Consider the following 13,743-nt stretch of genomic DNA (forward strand, 5'->3'; position numbering starts at 1 on the left):
TGTCTACTACCTTAACAGTACCCCGGCCTTCACTGGCTCGCAGTGACTCAGGTTCCCTCTTCTGACAAAGATGGCAGCGTTTAGAAACAGACTCCAAGCAATAGTCAACGCTGTGGAGTGCAGCGCCACTGGCTGGCAGAACACCTCTCATGGGCTAAAGCTACTTACATAAAGTCAACATTCAAAATACAGACTAAAGTTTATTTACTTAAAATGAACTGAAATACCACCACTAACACTGCTGAAAGCAGGACTCATTTTTCACTTACATGAATGCACTTTTAGTGACAAAGCAGAGTGCACATGTCCCTTTCAGAGAGAGAGAGAGACAGACAGAGAGCCAGAGAGAGAGAGAGAGAGAGACAGAGACAGAGACAGAGAGAGAGAGACAGAGAGAGACAGAGAGAGAGACAGAGACAGAGACAGAGAGACAGAGACAGAGAGAGACAGAGACAGAGAGAGGGAGAGACAGAGAGAGAGTGACAGAGAGAGAGAGAGAGAGAAAGACAGAGAGAGAGACAGAGAGAGAGAGGAGAGAGACAGAGAGTGACAGAGAGAGGGAGACAGAGAGAGACAGAGAGAGAGGCAGAGAGAGACAGAGAGAGAGACAGAGAGAGACAGAGAGACAGAGAGACAGAGAGAGAGAGAGAGAGAGAGAGAGAGAGTTATCCCTAGTCTTTGGTGCCACCTGCTGGGAACACATCAACAGACAGCTGTATAACCACGTGGATGAATTTCATCCAGCCGTTAATTACCAAAGACCACAACTCATCATGGCAGAATAAAACTCACCACTGCTGGCCCTGGGGCATGCTTGGTCCTCAATCTAACATCCACAAAATCCCTGCTTAGTGTACCACTTCTCTCCTTTTTCCAGAAGAGTTTTCACTTACAGATCTTTGCCATCAGTTGTCTGTCGCTTCCTTTCAAGTTCCTTCTACATTCTTCGGTTACATTCAGCGCCAGATTTGTGCCAGTCTTTGCCGGTGCTCGGCATTGGAACTCATCTGTTAACACTGGCTCATATTTCTGACAGTCCACCACATGGTGGCGCTGTCTGTATATTTTTCAGAAGAGCACATCAGCAGATCACCTAATACTTCAATATACACTTCATTTGGGAGCACTGGCAAAGTGTACAAGTTGCAGAGGCCTCCTGAGAAATAACCTGAGCCCTGGCCCTTGTTGTGTTTTTTCCAACACATTAAGCAGTGGTTACATTAGCCTCTGGAGCACATAACAAGAAGAAAGACTAAAACACTGTAAATAAATGAAAAATAAATTTGCTGCCTGGGAAATGCAGAGTTTTGCACCAGGCCTTGGCTTTCCTGAGGGAACACAATATTTTGAGGCTGTGGCCGGCTCTCTACGCCTAGCATTATACAGTGATTTGTGTAGAATCGTTCCTTGTCAGAAACTACCTTCAGCAGTACCAGACCTTGGAGAGACATTTAACCAGGTTCACCCTCACATTTCGCCAGGCCCTGTACCCGAGCACTTCCCGGGGTTCATTACTCTCTAATTAGAACATTGGAATTTTGGATGCTCCATTGAAAACAATGGAGTGCTCTGGGCTTATAATGGCTGGTATAAGCCCGAGCTCCAACATTCCAATGTTTCTTTGTTCACAGCTCTGGCTGAACAAAGGCTTCAGGGAGCCTGAGGGGATTTAAATTACCTTGCGCTCCCTGAAGGCTTTGTTTTATTTCTTAGAACATTCTTCCCTCTAGTGGCAGAATCTTCTAATAGCCTTATAGCCCTTTGTAGGAGGGCTATATCGGCTATTAAAGTCCCGCTGCCTTGTTAAAGTCCTTCGGCTCGGGCCTTAAACACTGCAACGGGCCTTTAATAGCTGGTATAGCCCGCTACGGTGGGCTATAAGGCTATAATATATGGGATGTTTGAAATCAAGAGGGTCCTGTGACATTGGACAAGACTGTGCCCTTCTTTCGCCTGAATGGCAGGTATCGAGTCCTCAAACTTCAAAGTGCTTCAGCTTGTGTTGCTGTTCATTGAGGGGATCTGGGGCTGAGCTGTCTGGTTTAACAGCTGCCCCTCCCCTCGCAGCTTCCTGGGACTCATCTCTTTTGAGCTGCTGTTGCACTGCCCTGAGTTGCTGTTGCCCCTCCCCTCGCAGCCCCCTGGGACTCATCTCTGTTGAGTGGCTGCTGCACTGCCCTTACTCCACCCAATTACCATGCCTGGACTATTTGAAAGTTTGAGGAGTTTCAGAAGAGCTACAAAACTAGACCTAGGATCAGTGGATGCCAGCCGCATGGACTGTGGTGCACTTAAGTGACTTAGGACTGTTCAGAATTTAGAAATCCTGTCCAGCTCCTGACACACAAGTAATATCTTTATTTGTTCTTCTATAAGAGAGGTAATTTCCTTTCATGGCAGCATTATTGTCCGAGAGACTGTCTCAAATTCTATTCTTTGGAAGAAAACATGTTTTGAGCAGATTTTGAAAGAGATCTGCCTTGTACGTTTCTTTCAACTGGAAATGACAAAACCCAGGGTTCTTAGAGCGAGGTGTTACTTTTGTCTTTGAACTGCCAGCCTTGTGACATTCTTCAGTCATGGGTGAAGCTGCAGGGCCCTGCATTGTGGGACAGAAGCCTGGAAGGCATGAAATAGACCGAACATTGAAGGGGATTATTTTGAATGAAATAAAATGCCATAAACAGATCTGGGACATTCTGAAGCTGGAGCATTTGAATCTCACAACAACTCAATACCTGTTGACGTCACATACCTGAAATTCTAATTGTGAACAATAATACATTGAGGGGTGACTATGCTGAATTTGAAGATTCCTTGCATGAGAGACATTATGCAAGACATTCTCTATTGAATGTGATGTAGGGTAAAGTAGTGCCTTGAAACAAAGTCACAGCACCCTACTTCCAAAGACAAGCTTGTAGTCAGTACATATATATTAAATTAGTTGGTGTCACTAATTGATTCAGCCCTTTGTAAGTGTTAGATTTGGGTGATCTTTACCCAAAGCCACTTAGTATTCCTGCAGTAAAAACACACAACAAGCCTCAGAGTAGGATAGCCACTATACGCACTACTAGAAGGGCAGAAACGCTGTATCGGCCACGGCGAAGACAGAGAACGTAGTACTGGAGGCGGGCGATGAATAGCGTTAACCTGATAGATCAGACTTTGGACCACCCATCTAGCCCCAAGACTGGGGGGCTCTGACCTGATGCACCTCTTCACCACGACCACCATGGTGAGGATTCCATCACACCCCATTACAATGGTTACTGTTCAGTACTCGAAAATCAGACCGAAGAGACTGAACCTGAACCTTAAAACTTTGAGCATGTACTTCCTGATCTACTTTACATGTAAAGGTTTGGTATTGACTGCGGGACTATTTAAACAACGTCCCATGTGTCCAACGTTGATATTTTTTAATAGTTCAGTAATCACCCCCCCCCCCCCTCCCCCCCACACACACACAGCAGATACAAGTGGTCTATCTGGCTGGCCGACTTCACGACAGAATTCTGTGTTTCATTAACTGAGGGTCCTTTGTAGAACTAGAAATTGGAACCAGTGTATTTTTGTATGGAAGGTATGTTACTTTGCCTCACTGTGTTTCGTTTTTTATGAAGTACAGTGGACTTTGGTTGCATAATGTTGGATATTTTGTTTTTATTTCTTCATATTACTGACGTTAATAATATTGATTCCCGTCTGTTCTTGATTTCTTTAATGTTGTTATATTTTGTTTTTACTCCTGCATATGAAATATGTTAATAATCTTGGTTCCTTTCTGATCTTGAAATTTTTGTTAGGTGGGTGTACTCTCCAGAGTGTTGATTCTACCCAATTATTTCAAAATGTTAACTACAGTAAATTGGAATTTAGTGTCACTTTCGTCTCAGGGCTTGTTCATACCAATAAAAAAACAAATCAAGTTGTGGCTGTGCCCAAGGACGAGAATGAATCCAGACTTTTAAAAGGTAGTGGTTGTGAGCTAACTCACACCCACTAGTTAGTGCATAACAGAAAGTTTTCAGTACTATTCCCATTTATGCTTGAGTTGCATGCTTCATTAAGATTCCCCGGCAGCATTGACAATCTTTAGACACATTGTTGTTCTATCTGGTTTTGTGTCCCCCTGTCCAGAACACACCAGTCCAAACCTGAGCTCTGGCCAGCCCTTCTTTACCTACATAAACATACAGGAAAAAACCATGAAAATAAAAGTACATGCAAGCTAAATTCCAGAATGCTTACTAATAGTGGTGCATGTGAACACCCACAAAATGTGTTGCCTGAGCTCAATCATTAAGTTTATAAGTCTTTTCAAAGTCTATGGAGGTAAACACACAGTGAAACGTAAACACAGTAGACTCTACAGATATCCAAGGTGTACTCTGGTACCTTCAGAGCCTTCAGCACAGCGGCCCCTTCAAACTTCTCATTGGGTGTGTGGGGCGAGGACTTGCCCCGGTAGCCATCCCCGGCCTGAGTGATTGTCTGAAAGTAAGAGGAGAGAGTTCAAGTGTTAGTTCACCTCACTTTCACTATGTGAACCAAAACTTCACAGTGCTGGTGTCTTCTGGCCTGGCACTGATAAAGGTTTTAGAGATGAGAGTGATTTACAAATGCTACATACTCTACCTTCACATTATTACAGCCCAAAGTCCTCATTTGTAGATATGTTTTACTAGAAGAAAGGTCAGCTTTGAGGTAGTGGGCATGGACTTGCATCTTACAAGTCACAGATGGCATCATTTCCAAGGGCACAAGTACTGCTGGTGTCATTGAAACACCAACTTCAGTTGGTACTTCTTGCATTACTGTTTAATTTTCTGGACCGCGTCGTAAAATTATGGAGCCTCGACAATAGTGAACGTGGAGGCACCCACTGGCCCTGCTTCTTTATGGTCCAAAAGGAGAAGAAACGCATGATACAGGAAGTGATGGCTCGCAGAGGACCGGATGTGGCGGGTTCAACAGTCGAAGGGGACTATGATGCATAACGCTAGTGTGATGATGTCATCAATGTCCTCAACGTCAGACGTAGAATGTTAAGGGGATTTGTGTACCAGTGGGGAACATTGATGCTGATGCTGGCGAGGGTTGTGGTGGTTGAGATTAATAAAGCTCTGTGTTTATTACACGATTTTACAGTGTTTATTGAACGGATCTACCACAACTACTCACTCCCGTGGGTGACAGCCTTGGTGGTATACCCCTAGGACCAAGAGAGTTCATTGCCCTCTGCTGTAAGGTGGTCTTACACAGGCCCAAAAGATGTAAAAGGATCACTTCATGTTAAGGAGCTTTTATAACATGGGATGATGTGGGAAGAAGGGACCGCGGCATGCAGAACTAACCCTTGCTTCGCAGGGTGTTGCCTGTTACAGATCCAATGGTTGGGCATAATTTTGCCAACTAGTAGCTAGTCTTTTGGGCCATTTTTTTCTTTAATAACTATTTATATATCAACCTGATGCCAGAAAGGCACAATACCCCTAGATTCAATGTTCACTCCTGATTATTCGATGACCCACCCCATGAGATCCGCTCAGTCCTTACAATATCCTCCCACCTTATTAAGAGGCTCAGGTGGACCACGCGGAAATCCAGAAGAGGCATCAAACTACTAAAATTGTGTTAAACGCAGATAACATTTCCTTTGCTTCAACCATCTATCTGTGTGCCATGCATAGAGAGATTAGCAACAAATTCCCACTTATGTAGGTGGGCTCAATTTTGAGGTTTGTCTAAAAAGGTTGTCTTAATATTGACCCTGTGGTTTCTCTTGTGAGTCAGGCACTGTTCAATAGTGTTTATGAAATGTATGAACCGAATGTCATGTGGCAGCTCTGCAGTTCTCTTTTAGTAGTATATTTCAGTTGAAGCATGTCTTTTCTGCTTTTGCTCTGCCTAGCCCCCTCCTCTTCCTCCTTGAGACCCTCAACAGAATCCTCTCTGTCTTTGCCTCTGTGTAGACCCTCCTTTGAAGCTGTGTCTCCTTCTCAATGAGGATATTTGCAGCTAATGTCTCACAGCGTTCACTGTCTCTGAGCAATCTTTAACTAAGTCTGGTCTGTTTGTGGGCGCAAAGACGATCCCCAGATATGGGCTGGTACACCGACAGAGGGGGTTAGAAAGGATTTCTGTGCAAGAGGGTTCCTCTTCTTTCAATCCCACAGACTGCATCTCCCATCACTGCATGGGAAAACCTTCATGACTATGAAGACAAGGTCTACAAAGTCATGGCAGCTGGAGATGAGGGGGCTGCGTGAGAAAAGCCAAGTGTACCGGAAGTCTCTGGTTGAGGTTCATGGTGGTCCAGGTTCTGTCAGGCCGCAGGAAGCAGAGTGTGGCCAAGATTGGAAACCATTACCAGTGCTTTTGCTTCTCTTGAGGTTTTCATGGGAAACATTCAGGGGCGATTCAAAAAGGTAAACTTAGACCTGAAGTCGAAGTTGAGATCTGAAGTCTAAGGTCCCGATTCACAAAGGTAAAGTTACCCAAAAGTCTAACTTTACTACTTTTGGTATTCACAATGATAGGTTGCTATTAGTAACTCTACTACTGGTATTTGTACTTGGATTAACTTTATTACTAGTAACTTTACTACTAGTAACTTTACTATTAGTAAGGTTACTTGTAGTAACTTACCTTTGTGAATACCAAAAAGTAGTAAAGTTAGGCTTTTGGTCTAACTTTACATTTGTGAAGCGGGCCCTCAATCTTTTCAGCCTGAGAGGGAGGGGATTTTCAGAGGTATTGTAAGCCACCCCTGGAGGACCTCTTACCATCATTCTCTGGAGACAGACATTGGTTGTTCACCTGGCAGCTGTCGTCAGGTATGACTTGTGGCGACATGACAGATATTCCCAAATTAGATGCCTCCAAATGCCTTAAAATAAAGTGGATCATCAAATTTGTTGTTAATGAAACTGCTTTCCTACCACATGGAAATAAGGTCTCCCTTCTCCACCAACAGTGTCACTCTAGTTTTCCCTCTCATAGTTTTCAGTGCTAGTACGTCTTTGCCAAAAGTTTTCTCAGAATATACAAATGCAGCACCAAACATGGTGATGGACAACAAAATATGAAGATGAGGCTGACTCGAGCGGCACTGTGAGGCTCTTCTTGATGTCACATGCACCAATACCTCACACGTCAACTCCAAAAAGTTCATTTTGTTTTTTCAATTCATTAGTTGTCTGAATCTAACACTTCATGGCGGGATTATCCTGAGGATAGGAATGTATAGCAGTTTGTCGCAGCATAAACTTGTATGCATTGGTGCAGTCCCTTGATTGTTGTATCTCCACAAAACTCTGAACCGCTATAGATCTAAGAGGCATCATTGTTTAATGTCTGATCGCCTTTTGTAAAGAGCCGTAGTGAGTCAATCTTCACCGAAGGGCAGTGAGTGTGTACTTCAGGCTGTCAATACCGTGGATAGTTCAGGAACACCCACTGTACCCCTGTGTGGGCTTTCCCAAACCTCCGCACGGTCCAACCTCCACTCTGGATATGGTAGGAGATTTATTTCGGTAAGTGTGGGAGTAAATCATTTCCAAAGTTGTGGGAAAGGGGAGTAAACTCCCATGAAATTGGTGAGTGTCTATGTGTTGGTGATTCAACACTAGAAAAACTATTTTGCCTGTGGAGAAGAAAAAAGTAAACAGAAGCAATTGCAGGAATGTGTGACTTTTACACTTGTCGACATGTACAATACATATTAAAAAAGTATTTCACGTGGGTATAAATGACCATGTGATACTTATGGGCCCATCGGAGACGCCCCCTTCTTCTCTACTTACAGTGGCGAGCCTCTGGATCTGTCGACACTCTTCCTCAGAGATGACGTTGTCCAGCTGCACACGTTGGGTTCCGTTGAGTTGCTCGGAGTTGTAGACAAATTTCACCTCATTGTACAGCAAGGGCCCCCCTGTAAAATGCACAAAATCTATGTGGTTAATTGTACGGTTGAGAGGAACCATAGCAAACCTAAGGAGCTCATGTCAACAACTGCATTTCCCATCTCCCTGAGCTACTACTGTGCCACTCGTCGCCACGCGGAGAAGTAGGCAACTGAATCCTCCAGCGGGGATGTGTGAAGGGGCAGCCCTTACCTCACAGGAAGGGAAGAAAACACAGGGCCTTTAAAAATAGATTTTGTTTCAATAACAGGCCTTTTCAAGCACATTTTACACATTTGGATAAAGAATTAGAATCATTGTCCATGAATTTCTAACGCTAACCAGATGTTTCTTCAGAGCCGACTCCATGAAGTGATGGAAACACCCGTCATCTCGCCAAGACTGTAATAATATCCAAAGCAAAAAAATGGAGGAATTCTGAATTGCCTATTAGAGATCTACTGGGGATAGAATATTGCTTTTTCAGTACCCTGCATTCCTGAACAGGCAAAGGCGTTTTCGAGGCGTTCTGTACGGTTGCAGCCAAAGTTTCGGAAGGAAGTAGTTTAGCGGGCTTGTTGCTTGGCCCGGACCGGGCTGTACTTGGCCCAGACCATTGGCTCTTGTTCTGATGAGCGAGGTGTAAAGACGGAATATTCTTGCGTGCTTATTTTAGATCAAGTGGCGCAATATTCCTTATTTTTGAGCATCTGCTGTCTTAAGTCAAGCCAGTAGAAGATGAAATGGTTACATATCATTCTGTTAGAAGAGTTGTGCCCGTACCAGTGATCTTGCCAAGTTCAGTAAACAATTAGGAAAAGTGACTCAAGAGTGGCTTATGACACTTTATGAAACACACAGGAAATTTCAGGGACAAACTAGGAATTTTAGGTTGAAACAAACGTGAAGAGTTTTTTTACATAGCCTTTCGAACCACACAAGCAAAGTCAGCAAAAAACGAGCAAATTTGGCTTAAACACACTAAAGAGCAATTTATGTAACATAATGATGAGAACAGGCAAGATCAGCAAAAGCCTTGGGATTTGGTGGAAACAAATTGAAGAGTGGCCTAAACCGCCTTCGCATTAAAAATCTACAGCGTCGGGTATCTGACATCACTTTGAGGAAACTGAGACGTCGGCCAGAAACTGTGACTCAGTGTTGTGGTTAGTACTGTTATTATGCACTGCTGAGTGCGGTGTTCAGACAAAATATCACATTCAAAATATTGGAACACATAAATATCGGAAACAAATATAGTGATGTAAAAATATTGTGCCATAAAATGTTGCTAAGAATATCTCACTGGTAAGTAATATCATTTTAAACAATAACTTTGTTTTTAAATATCTTTTTCAGTAATATATTTATAACAAATATTGTTTTTTTAAAAGTTTTTTGAAGGATTGTTTCTTACTGATGATGTAATGTGGAATGTAGAAATTGGATAATCCTTGTGGCTGGCAGTTATTATAGCAGTGAGCTGGGTGGAGGGTTGATGTACTTATCTGAAAAAAGAATATAATTGACACCAACCTGTGTGTGTGAATTACCACATATTTAATGTTTTTTAGGTAATATATTAATTGTAAGTTTTATTAATGATGGTATTTAAAAAATGTAGTTTATAGGTGAAAAGTGATTTTTTTAAATGATTAGTGATATATAGTGTTGTAAAATGTTGTTGGATTTGTAGGTGGACTAGTTAGTTAGTATGAATTTGTAGAGCGCACGTTCACCCCGGGGTTTCTTGGCGCTGTGTACCGCTGGGGAACCCGTCCTGGCTTTCCCGGTGAGATGGTCCCTATTGGGCATCCCCAAGGTGAAGCCAGGCATCCCCGGCAGCGAGGGGGCCGCTGTGGAGATTAAGCAAGCTATTGCCCAGAGTTGCAGCGTGGGACCCATGGTTAGAGAGGCACCGAGGCGAGATTTATCAAGCCCGCTGACATTGGTTCCGTACCCTGCCGCGTCGGGAATTGAACCCTGGTCCCGGGCCGATCTCTGCTTCTGGGTCTGCCGCCTCTAACCGGTGAGCCACACTTCTCCACATGTGTGTGACTAGGTGGGACATTTTTAACTAAGAAATATGTTTAATTTATTGTTTATTTGTGTTTTATTATTCATTATGTAACATTTTTAAGTGTTATATTTTGAATTTCTTTTTTTGTTTTATTATTACTAATAGTAAGTTATAGTTTAGTAGTGCGTTGCTGGGTTTGTAGGGGTGAAAGGTGGAAAGTTATTTAAGGTGTACAAAATTAAAAATTCAAGTGAACTAGTTTTTAATTGCTAGTTAATTATTTAGTTGATTGTTGATTACAGAAATAATTTCATTCCAATGTATTTAATTATACTTTAGAAGCGGGTTGCTGGGTTTGTCGGGGAATAGGGTGGACAGTTGAATTAAATTAAATGTATTTCAATCTAATGAAACTTTTTTAATTTTAATGTTATCTGATTATTAATTATGTATGTTCCGTAATATAATGTAAGAACAAGGGCCCCTTGCTAATGGGATAAGCGTTCCTTAAGGCAGGGATCAATAAATGAGTGCAAAGACTTAAGGAAACTTAAAAGGTATTCAACAGAATAACAGTTGCAAAATAAACTTTAAATAAGCACATTTTTACAAAAAGTACAAAATATAGTTTATTGTTATAAATAAATGCACACATGAAATAAGATACTACCTCATACTCACTTCAATCCTGTCCACATGCATACAACACATATACAAGTCTAAAATCACAATGCAAAGAAGATAAACAGTAATGTTCAATAGTATCTGATACATTTAACAAGGGCTAATCAATCTCACTTCATGTATGTTAGAATAGTTGAAAATATATTGGATATTTAAACATTGGGTGAGAAAATGACTAACAACTCAAAGGTTTTGCAACAAGACAGCGAAAAGAAAAACGCGGCACAGACTTCGATGGTTTCTACGCGTGTATCGGCTGCATATTGATGATATTTTCTTTATCTGGAGAGCCAGACTTTCTGGATGAATTCCTGGCATGGACCAATCAATGTGACATTAATTTGAAATTCAAGGGCATTATCAGCAATAGGAGAATTGAGTTTCTAGATACAGAAATCAAAGACCGAAACCAAATTCTGGAAGTTGATCTTTATGCCAAGCCTGCAGCTAGGAATACACTATTACATTTAATAGTTATCATCCTAAAATCCAGGAGGAGAGTATTCCATTTGGGCAGTTTCTCCAGTTGAGGCAAAACTGCACCAACTTAACAGACTATGACACCAGATCCACTATGATGAAATCTAAATTTACATCCGGAGGGTACCCTAGAATGCTGGTGCGTGAGGCGTACAAACGTGCATGTTCTATGACAGGGACCATCTGTTGGGAAACCACCCACCCAAAGTACCGCCTAAGCTGGTCTGTGTCACCAGACACTGAACCCCCAATGAGAAATTCCCCCAGATCATATGTGCGAATTGGCACATTTTGAATGTTAATGGGGATGAAAATGACAAATTGCCACGTCCTATGTTTGCTCACAGGCGTGATAAAAATGTGAAAGATCATATAGTTAATTCGCGAATGAACAAGAAGAAGACTTACATCCAGAAAACCATGGATGGTTGGCATCCAATAGTATATTAGTAATAACTTTATTTTGGCTATAAAGCCATAAATGTTTTACAATCATCCATAAAAACACATTAAAACAATAAATAAATAAGACAATCAGATAAGATTCTCCTGAATATTACCTAATAATATTTGAACATCAGGAGTTAATCTCAATAATCTGGACTTCAGCTCAAGTATGATCTCATAATTCCTCTGAGCAGCCCTCATAACACATTGAAATAATCAAACCAATTCATACATTTCTTAATGGATAAAATGTAGTATTATCACATCTCTCAATCCTATTAGATATATTTGCTTGTTGACCTAAAAATGTATCTTTATACCCTCCAATAAGACATACTGATGGCCAACCAAATGTATAGTATATAATCATCTGCCCAAATGTATTCAGTAATCATGGCTATAAGGCGTAGAGACTTCCCTCTTATGATCAATGCCCAATATGCAAATCGTGACACAGCAAAAACGCTTTGTTCCTTTGAATCACTTTTTGAATTCCCTAATACCTCCCAGTAATGCCTCACACCACAGGCTTGCATACAGCAACAATCCATTTCTTGCGGGCAGATGCGTAGTGAGGGCAGAAGAATAAAAAACGTGCCTCAGTCTCTTCAATCTGAGTTGAATGTGGGCAGTGGATTGGAAGGGAGGCTGTTTTATCCCACATTGAAGTGTAGGTTCTTAATGTTAGAAGTCCACATCTGAGTTGGACATATAAACACTTGGCATGAAAGGGTGATATTCTATCCATGAATGGCTCAAAACTAGGTACGCATTTATGGTTAACAAGCTGCCCTGTTACACTCCCATCTGCGTAACCTTTCCAGATCTGGTGCTTTACTTACTCCCAATGCATTATTTTCACTTTGTGTACAATGTATTTGACTATGTCTCCTGGAGCACTCCATTGTTCCCCATCCCAATACTACCTGTCAGTTTCTTGATTTGCTTTAACCAAGTACTTCTTTATCATCGACTATAATATCCTTGAGCGATTCCTGATACAGAGCCAGCTCCAGAGTTGACCATAGCCGCCCCCAACATAACAGAGGCTTAAGCTACATGACCATACTGATGGTATTTAAGCCAAATCTAGTCTCAAGGGTTTAAGAGGTGCACTCACAGGTAGGTTAAAAAGGCCCCTAATAAATTTGTTCTCAGTCTTAGTATGAATTGCTGCGTCTACATAGTCCCAGATCTGGGCTCCGTAACTAGTTGCCGACAACCCCGTAGCTCTAAATACAGTAATGACAGGTGACACCGAACCTTCTGAGGTGGCCTTGTATCTCCTCCCAATTGCAGATGCCTTCTGGTGTAAAGTCATATTTTTTTTTCTTATTTTGGCCCCCACGTCAGGTTGTCTTTTAGTCTCCGACCTAGATAATCAAAGTGTGCTTCCTGTTCGAGGAGAACCCCATCTATTGCCATCTTCCCTCTAAAGGACCGATGGGGATTTATTGACATGAACTTTGATTTAGATGGATTAAGTTCTAATCCCCTATTATCAGTTCAGTTCAAAGCTTTATTTCGATATGTGTGATATCATAAAAGCTCATTTACAATTAAAAAACACAGTTCATTAACAGTGCATTTAAAAAAGATTACTTATAAAATCCTTTTATATTACAATAAATAGTTAAAAGTATATTAAACTTTAACAGCTTTGTTGATATTTTAAAATAAAAAAGAAATTCAGCTTGGATTTAAATCATCAAATAACCTTCAGCCTAATCAGCCAGGCCCAACTAAGAAATTTAGCCACCCCACACACCAAGGTTGTACTACAATCAGCCTTAAGTATATCCCCTATTATCACAACATTCTACAAAGGCATTCAGTTCAGATTGTAAACCCACAGGGGTCCTTGATATAAGTAAAGTATCATCCACAAACATTAGTAGTGGGGGCGGGTCACCTGCAGATTTATGCACATCATGCCTGCATCGGGCTAGCCATTTAACCGCTCCATTGATATAGAGACTATATATATTAATATATATTATTTTTATAGTAGCACATTTAAAACATAAAAAAACATTACAAATGATATAATGTAAAATAAGATTTATATTATTAAATTCAAGAAGTGTTGTATGAAAAGGCAGCAAGAAGGGAAGGTTCCAAGGTGAGGATTAGGGAGGGGGAGCCAGGAAAGTGAGAAACCATGGGGAACATATTACAACATTTGTGACACGATACAAA

General features: G+C 41.5%; 1 protein-coding gene across 1 annotated transcript in view; it reads right to left on the minus strand.

Annotated features, from left to right (window-relative positions):
- Positions 1-13,743, minus strand: part of P3H2 (prolyl 3-hydroxylase 2) — a 303,453-nt gene that overhangs the window by 42,308 nt on the left and 247,402 nt on the right. The window contains exons 9-10 of the mRNA XM_086944627.1: positions 7,815-7,942; positions 4,405-4,500 (exon numbers count right to left, since the gene is read on the minus strand). Coding sequence (XP_086800753.1) covers positions 4,405-4,500; positions 7,815-7,942 — 224 coding nt within the window. The remainder of the gene's footprint in view (positions 1-4,404; positions 4,501-7,814; positions 7,943-13,743) is intronic.

Source organism: Lissotriton vulgaris, chromosome 11, assembly GCF_964263255.1.
Source record: "Lissotriton vulgaris chromosome 11, aLisVul1.2, whole genome shotgun sequence".
NCBI lineage: Eukaryota > Metazoa > Chordata > Amphibia > Caudata > Salamandridae > Lissotriton > Lissotriton vulgaris.